The sequence below is a fragment of the Idiotropiscis lumnitzeri genome, chromosome 7, assembly GCF_059441095.1.
Source record: "Idiotropiscis lumnitzeri isolate Australia: NSW breed Sydney's pygmy pipehorse chromosome 7, RoL_Ilum_1.0, whole genome shotgun sequence".
NCBI lineage: Eukaryota > Metazoa > Chordata > Actinopteri > Syngnathiformes > Syngnathidae > Idiotropiscis > Idiotropiscis lumnitzeri.
This window is the reverse complement of record NC_142397.1, coordinates 12585230-12606708: the sequence shown is the minus strand read 5'-3', so window position 1 is coordinate 12606708 and position 21479 is coordinate 12585230. Positions and strand designations below refer to the sequence as shown.

General features: G+C 39.5%; 1 protein-coding gene across 3 annotated transcripts in view; it reads right to left on the bottom strand.

Annotated features, from left to right (window-relative positions):
* Positions 1-1680: 1680 nt before the first annotated feature.
* The window catches only part of limk1a (LIM domain kinase 1a), a 39393-nt gene continuing 19594 nt past the window's right edge, over positions 1681-21479 (bottom strand). For 2 of the 3 annotated variants that reach the window (XM_088300706.1, XM_088300707.1), the window contains 13 exons: positions 11070-11179; positions 9593-9808; positions 9321-9426; positions 8826-9046; positions 8233-8419; positions 7590-7676; positions 6588-6719; positions 6412-6471; positions 6117-6182; positions 5671-5839; positions 5508-5563; positions 4696-4853; positions 1681-4421 (listed from right to left, as the gene is read on the bottom strand). In XM_088300706.1, the coding sequence (XP_088156832.1) occupies positions 4253-4421; positions 4696-4853; positions 5508-5563; positions 5671-5839; positions 6117-6182; positions 6412-6471; positions 6588-6719; positions 7590-7676; positions 8233-8419; positions 8826-9046; positions 9321-9426; positions 9593-9808; positions 11070-11179 (1737 nt within the window). In that variant the 3' untranslated portion in view covers positions 1681-4252. Of the gene's footprint in view, positions 4422-4695; positions 4854-5507; positions 5564-5670; positions 5840-6116; positions 6183-6411; positions 6472-6587; positions 6720-7589; positions 7677-8232; positions 8420-8825; positions 9047-9320; positions 9427-9592; positions 9809-11069; positions 11180-16349; positions 16599-21479 lie in introns of those variants that run through there. The other variant, XM_088300708.1, reaches the window with a different exon arrangement.

Here is a 21479-nt window from a genome sequence, read left to right as displayed (position 1 = left end):
AGATTAGTTGGGGACCTTCTCTGCCTCTTCTTCTGTTAACTACCTGCATCTGTTGCATTAAACATCAGCGATGCACAGCACACAACTCGAAATTCAGACTTGCCTGCATACTGTAAAGGCCTATTTTTTAAAACAAAACACACACACAAAAAACGAAGGCTTCAAATTTCCAACATTACATTCACTCCCTGTACATGGAAGAAGGTTTGTCTTCCAGGTCAGTTCATCGGAATGACTACAATGTCTCATTCAAAGCAAACAAAATGAGCTCAAATTAAAGCACAGATCTTGTTGTACTGAGTGGCGCTTCTTAAACGCCAACGAACACATCTCTCTTGTGTTGGAGATTACTGCAGAATAAACAAGCGGAGTCTTTGTGCACACTTGCACACATCCCACTGCAGCCCTGAATATGTTGCAGTATAAAATGCTTTGCTCTAGTCATAGTTTAGTGTGGTGAACGTTGCTACTACTCTTGCATAACTGCAGGGGGATTACGGGGAAAGTGCCATGTTTATTTTTTTATTCTTGCGGATTTGGGTTGAGGGCAGAATGAAACACCTGAAAATGTGTTGACAGTCTACAGTGAGCGTTGACTCGGTGATGACGCCATTGAAACGGAAAATTAACAGTGAGATGAGACGGCAAGAACTCACCGTGGTTGAACATCGCCGAGCGAAGGCGGCTGAGGCTGGACGGGTACTCCATCGCGTCAACTTTCACTTCAACCTTCTTCTCTCCCGCTTTTTCCTATTTTTTCTTCCTCTATTTTCGTCCTTCTCACTCGGTCCCAATACAGCCGTAAAGACCTTGACACTTGTCGTGTCCGACCAGACAAACCCGTCCTTTCCGTGTCTCCGCGTGTATGCGTGCGCGTGTGTGTACGTGCGTGCGTGTAGTCCTGACTGACTTGCTCGCTCGCCTTCTGCCGGGTTTGTGACGTCACGGGACACAGGCGCTTGCCGCAGCTGCGTCGGAATGAAAACAATCGCACGTGCACAAGATGCGATCAGAGTCACGTGCACGCACCAAAAAAAAAAATAAATTATAAATAAATACACCACCATGAAAATGAGCATCCATGACAGCAAACACTTAAGGGTATTTTGGACCGTAATGTAATTAATTATTGGTTAATTATGATATTAATTATTAACAAGCATGCTAAAGATTTCTCATTCAACAATTGCGCACATTTGACATTCATACCCTTATTAATTTAACTTTATTTTACCTGATTTATAAAACACATGGCCCATTAGAAAAAAATCACTCAAGGTTACAAAGGACCGTTACTTTTATCATGTACCTTTTAAGTTCAATCAAGATAACTATTGTTATAGTGCAACGAAAAATGGCAGAGTCAAAAGCATCTTACTGTGGTTTTAAAACGTCACAGTTCATTGCGGCGCTGAGAGCCACAAATTGGGCTTTTTAGATAGCGACACCTTGTGGTTGAATCGAAGCACGACTACTGTGGCTTTTTCCCCCCCAAGGTTTCACAAGGTTACACTGTACATACATCAACTGTACGTTGTATTAACCTTTTGCTCAAGTCAACTGGCTCACCCGTGCCCCGATTGGAATAGAGGTCTGAAAAAATTAATGACCTCGACATTGGAAACCATGATATTGTATTGTATATATACACCTCTCTGATTATAAAAGAACACTGACAGGTTTAAGGAGCAACAATTTTATTTTCAGCCGTGACCAAAAAAAAAGAAAAAAGTAAAAAGAAAGACCACTTGTCTCCTCAAGAGTTCGAATGTTCACGTTCAGGATTTAAAGTGCAGAATTGTTTTCACAGCTTGTGTAAAACTTAAATAAGACAACAAAAGAACTGGAATAGTAAAATATCAAAACAAGAGTGAAGCTCAGGAAATATAAATATAAGCAAGGACAAGAAAATCATATACAAACGGTATCAGCAATGATATTCAGTCCACTGAAATCAAGCATGCATGTATGATACAAAAAAAAAAAGAATAATCAGGAAATAAGGTCATTTTTCAAGTCGTTGGCAAGGCTAGCTTACAACAAAGGCACAGCATTGATCAGAGGTATTGATCCTTTGCAGAGAAGTGCTGCGGCAACATTCTAATTGATCATCACATCGTCCTCACCGAGACATCAACATGCTCACATGGCTCACACAGGAATTTGATAGTAACATGTACACTCGTAACACATCACCGCGGAATGGTTTGCTATGAATAAGCAATTTTTAGTAGCAGCCTATATAGTGATCACATGCTCTTCACATCTAACTGTTATGGCATTCTGGATTGACTTCATGGTGAAAGAACGCCAGGAAATGACGGCCCTGAGCCAAAGATGAAGAGGCCAAAGTTAAGTTATGCTTTGGGCAAAAGCCCTTAAGTCAGCGTTTGCAGCCAAGCCATTAGACACTACACATAGCATGGTTGACAAAGGACCACTGAGCAAGGCAGCAAGCAGAGTTGGGACATCACATCCTCGGAGGAGCTGACACAGGCGAAAACCATCCTCTGGAGCTTTCAAACTGGACACGCTTTATCATGAAAATCTACATTGTAAACTCGAAATTGTCAACGGATGATGTTCAATCAAAAAGGAGCATGAAAGGTGTAAACTGTTACATCATTTTACTAATCAAGTCCAGTTTGAGTACAAGAGGATGGATTCTCCTGAATGTAACATTTTAAAAGGCTCAACCAGTATCTTGCATCATTATATCAACCTGAACCAACATTTCCTTACTATCACAAATAGCCCAAAGAAGGAAATAAAATGAAACATGGCTTAAACCCGCCGTTTGGTTAATATAGTGCAAATGAAAATCTATACAAAAGATTTCAGTGGTTTCCATATAATTATATATAAAACAGATGCTGTTTTGTTTAATATCTATTTAAAAATGTTATTTAACATCACAATATTCAGGCTTAGAAGGCAAACCAATTATAGCAATTGTACCATGCAGCTTGTGTGAACATAAGCCAGAAAAGAAAAAAAAACTTTTTAGTTTACAGCTAAGAGATTTTAAAAGGTTGCAAGTGAGAGATTTTGTTGAAGTGATCATATCCAAAGCGGTGGCACTGTGTACATAACTGCCATGGACATAGACAAACAGCTGAGTAAAGACACAGTAGTAAAGTGATATTTACAGACAGGATGTACATGTAAACATACAGTAGGTGGACACACACATGAGCCAGTAAACGATGAACAATATAAAGATATACTGTATACAGTATACATGGCTATTTTAGCATTTCAAAATTCAAAGGGTGTTTTTTTTTTAATCCGTTTCCAAATAGTAAGGGGAAAGCTTCATTGGAGGACACAGCCAACCGGAAACTGGATTACACATTGTAACACCACATGAGATCAAATGGAGGGCAGTGGAGTAACAATCATCTATCAAATGCTGACCCACGTAAACTGCAGTCAAAACCTTTCAATCTCCATAATTAAGCCAAGAAAAATATGGCAATGATGCAAATACGTATAGAAAATAAGTCTTTACATTTACAGTATTTAACACATTTACAATGTTGCCACCTATGTACACTAGTGCACGTTGAAATATCGACGATATCCCATGACCAGGGAGAGATGCTAATGACTACAACACATTTTAGCCATAACCGTGCGTGTTTGCGTGTACCTCACAGTTGAATCAGTGCTACACAATCAGCATTAAAGATTTGGGGACGTGATGAATAAGAATGAAACCAAAATGTACACGCATGCACTCTTTTAGTCAGCGCTCAGAGAACATTTGAAATTCAGCTTGATTTGTGACAAACGAGACAATCTGCTAAATGCACTTGCTAAACACGTGCACATTTTTTCTCAGTAGAGGTCCAAATTTAAGACTCTTTATGCCTTATTGTTGATCTGCTTTCGCCACGTAAATATATTCTCTCATAACTGCAAATGTATATCAACATTATACAAGAGTGGCGTTATGATTTGAAGGTGGATGCTGATTGCATACATCATGCTCTATTTAAGCATCATGTGCAGCAAATAATCCAGCTGTCAGAGTGGCAAGTATCTTCACTGGACAGAGATTATGCGTGCTCCTCTTGAAGAAGTGGCTTTTCAGATGCTTGTTTGTCCCCCTGAGTCAACTTGCCAAAGCCTGAGCCAAGCTGCATGTATTGCATCAGCTTGGGGCATGGAGAGAGTTACAATACATGATTCGGTCACCACAGCGGGGGCTGGCTGTCGCTTGGACCCTCCTCTCCTTTCCCATCCAGCCTTACTCTTGCTGTTCAGGGTGAACGTGCAGGCCGTTCTCGGACCGAGGGATGCTGTTGTTCTCCCAGAAGGCCTTGTGCAGCTGCTCAACGTCAGACACGAGTGGCAGGCCCATGTCCAAGTGCATCTTCAGGTTCTCCAGCCATTCCTCCAGTTTGGAGAAAGCCGGGCTACATATTTAAAAGGAATGGTCAGTTTTCAAATGCAAAGACATTTTGAAAAAAGTAGTTCTTGTATGTATTAAAAGGACAGTGAGCTCAAAACAAATCTGTCAGTGACTTCCCTAAAGTTCATGATTGCATCTCATTTTTGACCAACTCTTGCCACCCTTGCACTACTCGGAGTCATTTTACTATTATAATTTGCAGTACAAAATAAAGTATCAAGTGGCTTAAGGTGGATCAAGTTCCAACTAGTACTGTCTCATTCCAAGTGATATCTGACCGTTTATCAGCATCGAGGTCACAGCAAACAGCAGCAATAGGGAAGAAGGCCGTGGGGCAATCGGGAGGACAGTAGTGCTCAAGGAAGCCCGAAACATTCAGTCCAAAGTCCACCGCCCTGGGGAGGTAGTCAGGGTCAGCATTGACCCTGCCAATGATCTGAAAGGACACACGAAAATAAGAGTTAGCAGAAAAAGACGAAAATCTGCCCTTTCGCAGCGGAAGAGCAAATAAAACCACCAGACCAAAGCTGATTGTTTCCAGCAGACCGTAGCTGCATTTTGCCTTTCTGGCAGTTACCACATGAGGCAACTTTTAAGCCCGCGCCATTCTCCATGTAATAGTGTCCCCTCTGGAAAAGTCATTTTGCCATCTTTTAACTTACCCCAGATTTGGTTAATGGAGTGTAGCCAGGGACAAAACCACCAGTTGCATCACCAGCAGATAGTTTTTAGTTCTTTGGAAATGTTCCCAATAGTTTTCTCCAAACATGACTGAATGATTAACAAATAACCACTGGCTACATTTGGTGTGGCTCTTTGAATGTGAATTACATAACACTGCAACTGAGTGGAGTTAGGTAACAAGTCGGGGTCCGATGGAATTTGTAATTTTGCCTTGGTTGACGCAATTAGTGGAGAACAAGAAAAAAACGGAAGGTTAGACAATTGTTTGTGTCTTGAACAGACTTACGTAGGAACATTCTTTGCCAATTGATCAGCATTACTCATAAAATATATTTTAGAATTGCCTCCCGCGTTTTTAATGTAGCGTCCCCACAATATAACGATGATGGCCTGGAAGATGACTCACCTCGCATAGCATAATCCCGAATGAAAAAATGTCCACCCTCTCATCGTAGCTCTTTCCTAGGAAGGCAAAAGAACAAAAATAGATTCAGTTCAGAGGGCATGTTTATGCCAAAAAATTAACAATTATGCCATTAAAATGCATATTTGTGTTTCCTCATTCATACCATGGATCATTTCAGGAGCCATCCAGTAAGGGTTCCCCACCACCGTGTATCGCTTCCGGCGATCGGGCCTCTTCAGACCCGACAGTTTACCCTGAGAAAACTTCTCCTCGTGTTTATCGTCCACCATGAGGCGTGCCAATCCAAAGTCTGCCACCACCACTGTGTTGTTCTTCACAAACACACACATTTCCTCTATTCAGTACGGTAAAGTCATTGGAGGGTTGAATTAAAAAAAAAAAAAAATCATCATGGGGATAGAAGCATATTAAGATGCAATATGCTACTTGTGATTTAGCTCCTACAGTAGAGTGTCACCTGCTCAACTTGAAAAGTGTATTTGAAGAAGTGTAGAGCAGCTTGTGTTAACAAAGCTAACTTTTGTTTTTGCAAGTAGCTGAATGTTGAATATGCAAAGAAAACACATCCTTGAAAACAAGAGCTCTTACCTCCCGGACAAGACAGTTGTGAGAGTTCAGGTCTCGGTGGATGATGTTCATGGAATGCAGATATGACTACATGACAGACAAGCAAACAAACATTTGTAGAGTGAGTTAAAAGAATAACAAAACCCTCTAGCAAGAGAACAAAAGTGGCTTGTTCCCCTTCAAGAGGCCAACATTGTGACTGGAGGAATTCAAGTCATGCGTGACATTGATCATTGTGCTAATGGCAAGCCAAATACACAACAATGAACTAATCCGGATGGAATTCAGCAAGTGTTGCTATGCTTGTACAACTCACCATGCCAGCAGCGATGTCCTTGGCAAAACTGACCCTCTGGTTCCATGGGTAGTTGCTATCCTGGGAGAGGAAATTCATTGTTAGTGCTTGCGGATAAATTGTCATTTGGATTGACTATCCTGAGAAACCAGTCATACATTTGACATTTTTCCTTCAAACGCATGAATTCGTCTCACCATTTTTTTGATGATTTCCCTCAAGGTGCCACCCTTGATGTACTCTGCTATGAAGTTCAGTCGCTTGTCTTTGTAGAGGACGCCAATGAATTTGAGGACATTGGGGTGATCCAAGCAACGCATGACCTTCACCTGATGGGACATCACACAACAATTTGAGGACTTATGCGACCGCGGTCAAGTTTAGATTTTAGAGGTGCTTCCCAAACTAATGTTACAATAATAGAAAGTTCTTGTGGTGATGTCACAATGAGAGCTCCCTTGAATCGTATTCATCTGCACCACCACTGCAGGGTTTGTTTTGTAGCCTACTCATGTTTATTTCCTCCCATCGATTCTAAATAAATGTATAATTTTTCTTACAATTATTAAAAATAAACCCAACAAACTGTGCTTACAGCTAACCAGGTGAAATTATTGAAGGGTGGGATATCCGTGCAAAAATAAGTTAAATGACAAATAACAATACAATTTATTACGAACCAAACCCTCAAGAGTTTGACTTCACCTTCTGACAACTTATTAATGAATGAAACAATCGACTCAATGTTATTGAAGCTGAGAAATGGAACAATTTCATTTCATCAGCATTACTTTTTCATTTATTTCAACACGTAGTTCTAATCTGTACTCACTCACGAATAATCACAATGATTTGTTTGCCTCTAGGTGGCACTTTTTGTCTTGTCTCCAATGAAGAACTAATGAGACTACATGAGCCTACTTCCTCCTTGTCAACCATTTCAGGATATTATTCGAGGAGGTTCCCTCTCCTCTGTTCTTTGGCACTAAACCATCATCATTAACATGTGGCCCTCAGGGGACGCCCCTCCTTCTTTATGGAGGCTGGGCTGAATCAACAACATAGTAAAACGCCATTTCACTTGAGTCGCCGTCATGCGATGCGAACAATTGTGTTCCTTTTACACCCAGAAGTGAAGACAAACGTCATCACATCTACTGTACATAATGAAGGAAAGGAGGATATCCTCATCCACTCACCTCCTTCAGGAATGTCCTTTGCGTTTCATCATCGAAGCGAATCAGCTCTTTCATAACCATCACCTCTCCTGTCTCCCTGTGGGTCACCTAGAGCCAAGAGAAAATCCAATTAATCCTCAGCATGGGATAATCCATCAGTTTTTCATACCGCTTGTGCGCATTAGGTTCACAGGTGAGCTGGAGCCTATGCCACCCAGTGCCCTCTCGGCATCCATTGCAGCCTGATCATTCTGGAAGGGGGATTGTCCCATTTGAGGTCCCTTCTCAAGGTTTCTCACCCCCACCCCCCAAGTGTTTTTTTTTTTCTTTCCTTGCCTTCCTTGGGGTTAAAATCATGGGGCGTCAATATTTGTGAGGAATATGAAGCCCTTTGAGACTATATCGTGATTAAGGGCTATATAAATGAATTTGACTTGACTGGGTGAGGTCACCCTTAAACTGCTCAGCAGTCAAAAGCATGGCATCAACAAACACCTGTTTACACTCATACATTCACATCAAGTCTTCCTAATTTGGACATCTTTAATCCTCTCATTCTAAAAAAAACAAATCACTATATTACCACTTTCAGGACTTTTTAGATGTGACTACAAAACAGTCTCAACATTGTGCTCCATTTAAATCTTAATAGCATGAAATGTACCTTGATGGCCTGTCCAAAACAGCCTTTCCCAAGCACTTCTCCGTGGATGAGGTCAGATGGGCGAAAGATGCGGTGTGTCCGGTTGGAGACGACTCGAAGCGACTCGGAGCGGTTGACGTCTTTCCTCGGCGAGATGGGGGACGCAGCTTTGCTGGAGCCTGGCGACTTATCGATGCTGTAGCTCCGCCTGTAGACATTCATTAATAAGCCTTTTTCATTTGTGATTTTTATGAGTGCTGGCAAAGTGCATGCACTCAACAGCAGCAACAATAGGCATACGTGATGCAAACTAACATAAAAGCTGTGTGCAAAATTCTGTCTCCAAACAAATGTGAAGAAAATAAAGTGCAATAGAAGGTTTTTCAATATGTTTGTCATGGTTACAGTATCCAGTAACAATTTTTTCATTTCAACCCAAACAGAGCATTACAGTGCATATTTTTAAAGGAAGAACTAATAATATAATTCCAATATTAAATTGTTGTATTGTATAGAAGAGCATAAAGAGTCCCTTAACATAAACAAACAAAACAGTAAATTTAGTCCAAATATTATCTAAAAATAACCATGTGTAAGAAAATAAAGTATCTTACGTGACAAGGCGTGATTTCAGGTTGCTTATGTCGGGGATGGGCGATTGGGTAATGGGCAGGATGGGCAAGATGGGGCTGGGCCCCGCCGACAGTGGAGGGGACAGTGGACCATCCACCTGCTCTCCCATCTCTGAAGAGCTCTCCTCTTGCACCCGACTGTGAGGGTCGTGTTCAATGGTGAGCTGGAGCAGGCGGCTTGTCTCCTGAATGAGCAAGTCGATCTGGGAAAGATCGCACTGAAAGGTCAGTCTAAAATTATAATAAACGTAATTGTGGCTAGGTGAGCAGATGGTACGTTCAAAGTGAGTCCTAGTTGTCTGTCTGCTAACTTTTAATGTATTGACCACGATGAATCATTTTTAGGTTTTAAACAGTTTTAACATCAGTTGCCGTAAATTCCCCAAAATCAAATTCGACGATGATTATTATGTTCAACTATGAATCCGTAAGTGGCATCCATTTAATAAATTGGTTTGTGGGCTGTGTGGTGATTACCTCATCGAGAGGAACATTGTGAATAGGCGTCCCATTGATTTCTAAGATCCTGTCTCCCACATGGATGGAATTTTTGACATCTGGACTGATGCAGTCAGCATCCACCCTGGGGAAAGGGGGAACAAAACATTTTTATTTGGGGTAAATGTTCTCAGAAACTATCATTAATCTCTTCTCCCTTCTTTCTGCCACTTCTAAGTATCACTTCTTAATTCTGTTCATATTTATTGATGACTCCTTATTCTCTCAAAACCATGGACTTGTAGACTCACTGAGAAACCCTGACAGTGCGTCCGAGTTCAGGACTGCAGTCTTCATTTGGGCTGAGCGGCTGGTCGATAGCCACTGAGAAGCCCCTCCCCCTGCGCCCGTTGGTGCCCTCGGCAGAGGCGGGAATCGACACCAGCGTGACCGTGTGGGGGATCCGCGAGCACGGCGAGTCCGGCAGCGACACGGGGGTGACGGTGGTTTCGTAGTAACAGTGACCACTGGAAGGGGGGCGGAGTAACATTGAGAGATACAGAATTCTTCGTCATGATTGACTTAGTGACTAAAAAAAACAAAAAAAAAACACACTACTCCTTTTTTTTCATGTTACGTAATACTTCTTAGATGTCACTTCTATTTGCAACTATTTTCTCACAAAAACCACTCCACTGTGTGAGTGTTTATTTATTTTTACTCACACAAACACATAGTTAACCAATCTAACAGTGAGCACTATTTGACACGCATACTGAAAGCCTCCATGGCATATTCAAGATTTTGTGAAACTGCAAGCTCAATTACTGCCACATCCAAACAGTGTCCAGATGACTCATGCAGACCTATTTTGTGTTTGCAAACATCCCTGGGCACCAAAAACTCTTAAAATTAAAAGTTTCAAAAGCGCCTTTAATGGATTTCAAGATGTTATGTGGCTTCACAAAGTCTTTGGAACTGTTCCTTATTTGAGCATGATTAAAAAGAGGGCTCTCAAGCGAAAATTCGATTAAGTTTCTCTTTAGTCTACTGCTCGTTAGTTGTGGTTTTGGGTGCACTTCAAAGGGCTTCAAGAATTTTTTTTCATATATTTTTTTGAGTTTAGTTTGTCACAGTTGTAGCTAAAAATAAATACTGCGGTATTTTACGAAGACGGCCACGAAGCACCACACCATGAGTTACATTGTAGGAATTCGGCGGCTAGAATGCCTACTTGCACAGTCTTATGAAATACAATAAGAGACGCAGCTAGTGATTATTTTAATAACTGTATGTGACAATTTCACTTAATCAGATAATAAAACTTTTTTTTACTTTATTTAATAGATTATGATTCAGTTACTGGTACGTTCCATTGCATGCCGGCTCACAGATGGATACTTGCATAATTAAAAGTAGTAAATTAAGAAATATGATTTTTTTTTTTTTTAAGGACTTGTGCGCTTATTTTGCCAACGTCACAAAAATAATGTTAACCAGAATACTGTATTTAAGACTAGCAGGCGTGCATAGAACATATTATGAAGAACATTTTGGACTTGGCTATTCCCTTATAACAGTGCTATACAAATACTGGAAGTAACTCACTGGTGATCCCTGACAGGACAAGCCAAAAGTCACAAAAACTTTTCCTGAAAATGTGTGGGAAGTTATTCAATTGTGCTGGTGAATCGAATTATGTGGTAAATGAAAGAACAATATACTGTAATCCTTTTTGCCATACTGCCAAAAGAAAAAGATTTTTTTTTTTCAAAAGTCAGTTCTCACCAGTAGAGTTTGGATCGCTCCACCAGAGCATATGTGTCTCCATCACCGATGAATGTCCTACAATTCAGACAAGTGAAGCATTCGGGGTGATACTTTTGCTCCCCTGCGACCTGTGATGGAGAGAAAACAAAATGCAATGTTAGGCGGGTACATTGTCCTAAATCAAGGAAGCAAAACAAGGATTGTGACTTGTGTGAGAAGTAGGGCAAAGTCTGGTAGATTCGATTTGCTGCTGCCAGATCTCTTCTTGAGCTTAGAGAATTGAGTTAAGGCCAAAAACAGAGGCGGTAATGAGCACATGACTCAATCTGGCCCCTCTGCAGATTTCATGTTCATCTCGTTGTATACTCAGTACAATGGCAATTAAGGGCATTCTGATTCTGAGAAATGAAATTAACTCACTAACTATAAAATAAATAACATAAGACATATATAAGACTCACATTTGATGGTGTTTTGTCCCTCCCAGGTTTAACATTACATATTCAATCTAAGTGTGACATTGATTATTAAATGGACATAAACGCCACATATCCATATCGAGGGTCTGCATTGTATTGCATCGTAGACTCTTTGTTATTTCGTACTTTTCAAGCTAAAGCGTTCAATAGATTGTAACGGCCTGATTAAACATAAGGTTGGCTTTAATTTGCTCTCAGTGCCAAAGACAAACTATAGTTATCGAGTCAAAAATTCATCTTATGAGTGTTTAAAATTGAAACATTCTCTTAACAGATTAGTGATTGATCATTAGGTTAACTAAAGGATTGAGTAATTATTTTTTATTTTGAAAATATTTTTGTTGATTTTAGATGACACAAAATACTATGTTTTCCTAAAGATAGTTTATGCAAAGTAAAATTATTTTAACTATTCAACCATGCAAGAAGTAACATTGCTGATACGAAGGACCAGTACAATTATTCATTCTTCAGTACTCACCAATACCGAGTACTGATACCAACACTCCTTTCGCTATATAATAATTCTGTTAATATACATACACGTAAGTGTGAACAAAAATCTTTCTCTTTCTGACACACATTGATGCACTAAGCTAATTTAATGTGTTTTATGATTGTTTTTTGCCTAAAGTATCGTGAACCTTGAAATAAGGCTGGTATGGGATCAATACGAGCTACTCGCTCATCTACTAGCAGGAGTAATACTAAATACATTGGGCAGAGAAAGGCATTGAACAAGAATAAAACATTGATTAATGAAGCCTATATACAATTTATATTACAATAATCTCTACTAGTCATCAACAGATACACCAATATATTTAGTTACATTTACCCTAATAAGTACCACTAAACAGTCACTTTTAGAAAGACAAACAAAAACCGGAGACAAAGAGGAGGAAACATGGGCAGCATCAGTCCAAGTAGAATCAATTAAATCAATGTCCACAGCCACATGCCTCCTGCCCCACCCTCTTGGGAGAGCAGCACTGACAACGGAAATGCATATGCTGAGAAGGCAGGAGCAATACTCCGCTCAAACATATTGGCCATTGTTGACACATTTATATTAAAAAAAATAAATAAATAAATAAACTTGACTTGAATCTAAGGCATAGGCATTAAATGTTAATTTCTAACAGTGGCTGGCCATTTATCAGATGCAAACGCTATCTCATATGATTAGAAATTATGAAGGAAAGAAGAAATTGTAAAATTGAGTCATATTGTGATGGAAATTCATTATTGCATGACCCGTAGAGAAGTAATTTATTACTGATAACTAATCAAATAAGGGAGTCAGGAAATTTAACATAATGGCAATGTCTCTGTAGTGATGGAAACATGACCCGCGTGCGTGGGGGTGTGTGTGTGTGTGTGTGTACGCCGCCAAACGGTAAACAGGAAGAAGAGAGGACAGCTGGACAGGGATGAAAAGGGTGTGTGGCTCTGTACGAAATGACACCGCAGCTGCCATTTGCTTAAACGCGCACAAGCACGCACACACAAACATACACACTAAAACCACATATGACAGTCGACAGCTGTGGTCGTAATGATTAGGAAACACATCAACCCCAGGGTGGCAATTATAAAGGTGGAAGATATGAATGATTGTTTTAATGTTGTAAATAAAAGCAATACTCTCCTACGTGGTGTGCCAACCATGTGACTGTTGACCAAACTGAAAGATTTGAAACATCACTTGGATAAACCATCACATCACATTTCGACTAAATGAGATAGTTTGATGTCTGTTCAGACTGCTGTGTTCTATCAACTGCGTATGATCTCATCATGGTTTGGCGTGTGTGACTGCCTTCGTAGTTGCGTCTGACAAGTATGCGGCCTTGTGGCTCCATCGCTCAACAACAAACTGTGAACAAATATCAAGGGAAAGCTTGTTATTTTGCAACACTGGCTTCTATTTCAATGGCTGCCGGGCTTTGGGTCACAGGGCATTATGAGCTAATTGTTTTGCTTCTTCCATTTTCAACATACATCGGCCCTCATGTCGGAATTTGAGGCTAGTGTAGCATTTATTATATTTCCCTTTGTTTAAAGAGATTTCAGTTGTTGCACAGTAGGTCAGCGTTGTACAGGCACCCTACATACCGCCTCATACGTAGTGTTTAAAGAGAAACGTAAATTATTTGACAATAATGAGGGAAAAAGAATGGAAATTTACATTTGGAAAGTAAGCCAGTTTTAGTCTTCATTTGTAGAGACTCACCTCCAAGGCACACACAGTGCATGTTGCGATAATTTATTTACAGTACGGTGAGACCTTGACTTGTTTCAAGATTTGTTTTCTTGATTTCTGAGCAAAATTTTGAGTTATGAACAGAGCACTTCCCAACATGCGGCAGATAATTAAGATTGTTTAAAAAAAAAAAAATAAGGCCACATGCATGCTTCAAGGCACTATATTCTTTCACCAAACCACGATATGTTCGGAAAAAAATAATTGAACTGCTGCGGATGCTGCGCTCCAGAAAAGTGGGGAGTTGGAATTTGAAAACTTCAAACTAGGAAAAGTCCACCAGAATGCCAAGTCGCAAAGTGGAAGAAAAAATATCACCCCCCATGGAGACACAGACTGTGGATGCAAAACTCCATGAAACACAATATGATTTGTACCGGGTGAGGATATGCCACCGCAGCGATCTCCCCAAATGCAGTTATTTGGTAAAATGTATAAACTCCTTTGAAGAGAAGATATTGCACAATTTCTCTAAATAAAGCAAATTATGATGGCAGGTTTGCATAATGTGTTTTAAGGAACAAAAAACAAATTCCTTGTGATGAGCCATTTTTGTGGAACTTAGCATTATTGTTGAGCGTAGCATTAATTGGACTCATCAACTGTTTAAGTCTTTACATTCTATGAAATATTTTGTTTTTACCAAGTACAATACTTTATATTGCTATTTTCTTTTAGATTTTATAAAGTTTTATTTGTTGGTGTTTTGGGTGTTGAGCTGGAAACAGATTAATGACACGTTCATTTGTTTCAATAGGGAAAAAATAACTTGAGACACAAGTATTGAATTCCAAGTGTGGTTACTGAAAGAATTGAACCCGTAAATCAAGACATTCCTGTCCAAGTGACTCAAACTTGTTTTGACATTGCAAATAACAGTACAATTTGTCTAGACCGTTTCATGATGGGCAATACTTTGATCATGAAATAGACTATTTCTATTATCATGACTTACAAAAGGAAATGTTTATTCTAAACTTTGGATGTATTGTAGAGCATCTCTTTAACATATTATATTCAGCCTCAATGACTACAATCAACATTGGAAACAGGAAGACTGCGCAAGTCCAATCAATCTCTTGATTCGCATGTGCTCACAGCTCATTCTTAATATCTTAACATGGTCACACATTAGCATTCGCTATGGCGTTGGTTTCATGCACCTTAACTCAAAGACGTCAAAAATCCATTTATTGTACTTGGCTGGTATGGAATTAGCTAAAGTGTTTTTTTTTTTAAATAATTAATATGCATGACCTTTGCGTGTCTTTGGGATGTGGATGGACAATTTTACAGCAACCGGTCTAATTTATGTCCAACTTAAAATATGTGGGCACGACTATGTCAAGAGGTGCTTGACATCTCCTTCACACTATTAGTCACCAATGGTGGCATTCACTGAGTGATCACTTGTCTGGGCAATATGCATCCTGCTGAGGTCAAACATTTGCGGCAGAAAAAGAAAATATAAAAACAAAGACCATAACAGGAAATTATGTTCTTATATAATACTTTGTATGAGATGATGAGACAATGTTTGTAAACACACATGGGTTTATGGATAAGATAACCTTCCCTTCCCTTAGCACCAGTCAGACAGTCTGACTTAGTATGGAAGACAATGATCTCATATCAACAGCTGACACAATGTTTCTCAACGGGTTCAACAAATGAAACGCGGTTCTGGCTTTGCTTAAACTCATTGTATAATAAACTTGTCGACAACATCAAGACCGCAACAAAATTCGTCATGAAAGACAACACATCTGTGCGCTCACAGCTTCAATAAAGTCATAAATTCGCTTTTGGCAACAAAACCAAAACAACACATTTAAATTGCTCACAGATATTCCACCACAAAGAAAGTGAAATCTCAGTCAAGTTTGGAAAAAGTGTCGAAATCGTTTCCTGTGTAAACCCCCACCAAATGACCAAGATCACACTTCCACATCAGAAGTGATGTTGGACTTCAGGGTTATAGAAGACATTATTTAGGAAACAATTAGCTTGAGAGCAGCAGAGAATACAGTAGGCTACATTGATGCTAAGAATGGAAAGCCCCTTCGATCCCGAACAGTACCGCAGCACAGTCCAGATTAGTAACATACAGGCCTGGCTTTAAAGACCCTGCTAATGTATTTAGCCCTTTCCGTCTAACTGCAGAAATCACATCCAAGGTGGTACAAGGGAGTTATGGCCTGGAAAGCCACAGATACAGGTTAAAAATGAAATGTTTAAATGATCACACAATCAGGACTTCCATTCTCTCTAAAAATAGTGACAATGTGCCATGGCTCATCAGTTTTACATGAAGAAAAAAAAAGCCTCGAGCGCCTCTCAGAAAAGAGGAGAGCTCTGGAATTACACAGCGTTAAAGTGCCCCACATTGAAATGACACATATTCCGCAGCTACGGAGTATCGGCTTTGAATTTAAAAGGGCAAAAAAGCTGGAGGCAAGTGCACGCAGCAGCCGGCAAAGCACGTCAACCACTTGCCTTCTCCCGGCTCATGCATACTACAGTCGAGATCATCCACATCAGCATCCCACTCACCTTCTTGTCTCTTTTCCATAGCCTAAGACAGCAGAAGCTCCAGAAAAACAAGTCTCCCACCATGTCAGCCACCAAGAGCCGGCGTCGCTGCTCTGTTCTAGTGCATTCTAAAGAGAACAAGCGGCCTCAGTGCACAAAACATACACACTGGCAGGCAGCGGTCACAGCGGCTCAAAGCTGAAGCTGCTCTGGGAGGGTGGGAGGCGAGCAAACCTACGCCTCTGCAGCTGAGCTCATCCCTCCTGTCTGACCTCCTCCACCAAACCCCCCTCCGCGCCTACTTTAGCTATGACTTCATCACTTCCTGTTTGGGCCCGCCCCCTCTTGCACATGCACCGGCAGGCTATTCCACACCCGCCAACACACACACAAACCCGCACACACGCATACACGCACTGGTTGTCATCAGCAAATGACTATTCTTACTTTCAAATCTCCCACCTCGGCACATTTTGACCACAACAGAGTGACTCATATGTTGAAATGTAAAACAAAAATCATGTGGCGTTTCTTACGGCAATATAACTATTTTTATTATTACGACTACTTAGTCTGATTTGACACCATGACAATCAGATCCTGATATTGAAACTACATGCCTACATTTTGTTTGAACGTCGCACTAATATTTTCTACTGTGCAATAATGTTCCCATCTACATATTAAGATTCCACAATTTTCACTATCCGGTCACTGACAACTTCTTACATGAGATTGGCATAATAAGTGAATTATCAATTGAGTAGACAAGTCTTGAAACTATTGTAAGAACAAAATTATGATTGACTTTATACTATGGTATTCAAATGTTTTGCTGACAGCTGTGCAATGCCAATAGTTCTTTATGCTTTATTTTCTGAAGTGTTACAATGCATTTTTAAGGCTATACAAAACATTACACAATTTCAGCCTTCACAAGGTTATGGGTCAGTATTGACACTCTGAAAGAGATATCTCATTTGGGTGGAAAAATGGAGATACATTTAAAATAGCTCCTGCGGCAGCTCGATTATGAAAAGAAATTTACGATTATTTTAGTAATAATTGAAATCATGTTTACTCAGAGGATTATTATTTTTGGGGGGGGGTACAAAACAATTATAAATGAAAACAATATAATTTTTTATGCCAATTTTGTAATCGTTGAGTGTAATCGTAATTGAATTTTGATTGATTACGCAGCCCTAACAGCTCCCATTAAGAAGTTACATCTATAAAAATACAGCTTTTGAAATAATAATACTTTGAGTGCAGTTTTTGATACAGATCTCCATATTACAATAAACAGGAAGTCTCCTCTACCCACAAAAACCAAACAGGTCCTGAAGGAATTCACCAAATGAGTAAACAAAGAAGTAAACACAAAGTCACAGGGTTGCTGGACTGTACCCATGCTGTCATCAGGCATGTGATACACGAGTGAGATCCGCTAATCTTATTATCACTGTCCTTCCTCTCTCGTCCAATCTCTATCGCACTGCTGTGTCACTCCTACGCCAAATCAACGTCTCACTTGTCCTTGTCTACTCAGCGCGCTGACCCCGCCCCCTTGTTATAGGCGCGAGCTCAAGGCCATCTCAATGCTGAGGTATTAATAGGCAGCCAGACGCACTGCACATCACTTCTGCAGATATGTGGCGGCTGAGGATTCATGAATAAGTTACAAGCGATGCTCTGTCTTTGGCTTTTGAGTCGGCTTCTCAAAAGTAGGAATTCTAGAATCTACTATTCAAAAAGAAAATTTAAAGGGGATCTATTACGGAAATTTTGCTTTATACATAAAAGAACTGTGTCTCTGAGTGCCTGGGTCAGCCTTCAAATGAGAATTAAATAATAAAGTAAATCTTTATATTGATGGCCTTTTTCTGAAAACGTGCAATAATATGCGGCTAATTTAGTGCCCCACACCACCTAAAAAAATGCATTCACCTCAAATGGTAAAGGTGAGCACTGGTGGATCAAGATTTGTTGCCTGTACTGAGAGCTGTCACAGACTTGGTTCCTCTGGGAAAGTGTCGATGCAGTGGCGGTGGAGATTATTCATATTTGTTGGTGTGTCAATGTGACAAATACTGTACACACACTTAGTGTAGACGTGCTTCTTGTATGAGTAAATAAAATAGCCTCTTGTCTCGATGTGTGCTCAAATTACTCCAAACTCTGGGCTGTGTGCTTCCGCAAGTAGAAGCCACTATAGTCAAGGGTCTCTGTCACCAGTCACAAGGTAACAAAAAATAGACTTGTCATTGGCCCTGCAAGATCCTGCGAAAAATTGCCTCACTTCATACATGAAACATGAAACACAAAGCAAAGTGTTCACTAATTATTTATCTGTGGGATATTTGGAGATATTTTAAAAGCATGTCACAGACAAGTTATTGAAAGACCAAGGAACTTTTTGTGAATTTCTTGGGGGAATAGGCCTATAACAATTATGACTGCTTTTTATTTCTGACCAATAGTCATGTGGCCAGAAGACGGTCATGAAAAATTATAAATAGAATACATATACTAAAAAATATACGGTAATTATTCATTTTAAATGTAAAAACATCTAAAATAGACCTTATGAAATCTTCCATAGAATAAGGTAGGAATCAAACGACATTTGAGAAGTGAAACCGATCTGCCATCTGGGTTTTTAGTTTGCAGATGATCGTCACAAATTCTTACGGAAAGGGGAACTGCTTAAAAACATCTGACTCATGCACTAATTTTACTAATATTTTGATGGTGTACTGACGTAGGAAAGAGGAGATTCTAATTAGAGTCTCCTTGTCCGTTCTAACCTTAGATCACCTACTACTTTAATGGCGTATAATAAAGGTGAAGTAGCCTGGACACCTTTCAGGATATGTTAACATTAGCCTCAGTATGTCTCATTCATGTAAAAATAAAAATCGGAAAAAAATGGACATACGTGTTTTTCACAGGACAGCGACAATTTGCTGTGCTGTTTTTACATGGTTTCAGTCGTAGGGTGATCGACTGAGCATTTTTGCTGAGATGAGTTCAAAAGCACAAGTTCTTTAAAAATAAGTAAATTCAGTGCTCCCATTAATGCTACAGTGTTACAATTGTTGTTTTGGAGCATACGTTAGTATAGTATTTTGTATTCAGAAAGTTTGCACAGGAAAGTGTGTAATGACTTCCAAAAAGCCAAGTGTTTTTTAACTATCACCATCTTCATTCACATCGCATACCAGTATTGAAATGATCATTTTATGCAGGACTACAAGAATTCATCAGATAACCACATTTCATCAAATACAATTTCTTAACAATGAAAAGCCAAGACTGTATGTTTCCATGTCGTTAGGCATCACAAACACATTCCATGAAACGCACACACGTCTCACACCCACAGAAGGTTACAATATTACGTCTCACGTCTGGGAATTTCCGTTGGTTAATCTGAAGGCCACAGTTTCCCATTTTGAAGCACACGTACTCTGTGTGTTCGTGTACCACCCACGATAAGGAAAGTGAAATTAAAAGTACCAAACATAAAAACAACAGGATGCTGTTTTGTAAACCAAATATTTTATGGATTATAGTTTACTTATGAACACGTTGAATTTGTCATTTGTTATACGTATATACACTCACACAAACTGATAATGATGCAATTTACTGCAAATGATTTAGAATTTCTTCCTATTGTCCTTGAATTACGAATGAGACACACACACACACACAGAGCCCAGCTAGTTCATTTCAGAGCAAAACAGAAACAACAAGTAGAAAGTACATGATGTGACTTGCACTGCATGTGATTTGGATTTTCATTCACTGACAAATCTTGTGACTTTAGATTTCACACTCCACTCTTTGGGTATTTGAGATGATAAACAAATTAAAAATATCCCCAAGAAAGTACCAACATTTAAATGCAACAGCACTGATTGTGCCAAATAAACAAAACTTTTGAGGTTGAAATACTAACTCAAATATTGTGTAGTGACATGGAAAAAGTATTTGCCACTTTTTTTTTTAAACAGTTTCTCCACTTTAACGTTGAAGACAACCAAACAAATGTAAAGATCGGATAAACTAACTGGTTGCGTGTATTAGTCAAGACAGGACATTAAGCTATAATTGCTGTGTACCCGCGCAGATATTCAGGTTCTTCACGGAGTAACTCTGCTTTGATGAGCAGATGAGGCAGTGGTTTATTAATAATTACAGGGGTACATTTGTAGTTACAGATAGCAACAAAGTCTGTTCTCAACATTTTTTCTTCCTACCAATGTAATAATGCAGCTGTCAAACCTGCATCTTTGTTAAACACTAGAACTCCCAGAGCCGCCATTTTGACAGTTCTCAAGCTTTGATGTCTTGTTACTCTGCTTACATAGATCAACGGTATTCCTGACCTTTGCCTGTGTCTGTATGGATCTTATTCCCATGCAGCCATTTTATTGTATCAAAAAAAATATGAGTTATTATTCCTGCACCTGAAACAGTAGATGAAGCATTACATCTGTTTCAACAATTAAATTGTCTGCAATGTTGATTTTGTCAAGATTGGTCGACTAATCTTGGCAGACCTACTTTGAATGCTTCCCCTCCCCTTAATAAATCCAACCACCATTAAAAAAAAAATCTATTCATGGTTATCTTTCTCTGATCTTTTAATTTGCTCAGTGATTTTGAAGTGGGGAAAATATGCAACTAAAACACGTTTTCATGACATTTACTGTTAAGAATGGAGATAATTCCTCATCATGAACCACTGAGATACAAATCTAATTCCATTGTTTGGCATTCTTTTTTGCAATTGCAGCTTTTTATTACGTCTGCAGATTTGTCAACTCAAAGAAAAACAATACCAGAAGAGTGAGGGTGGGACAGGATATACGGTAATTCAATTACTATAGTGAAAGTCTTCGTTGTGCACATATATCATCAGGAACGGTCATAAACGACTTGAGTGGTATCTGACAAGTGAGTTACTGCTCTCTACAGACGCCGATGAGAAAAACCAACACATTTTCACAAGTGCATACTGTGGAGGTGGGGTTTATGAGCATTGTATGGTAAGTAGGCATCCTCTTGAGTGACTGTGGTAAAAATTAAAAATTGGTTAATTGACTGATTGCTATTGCTTGACTATTTTTGCCAGTATTG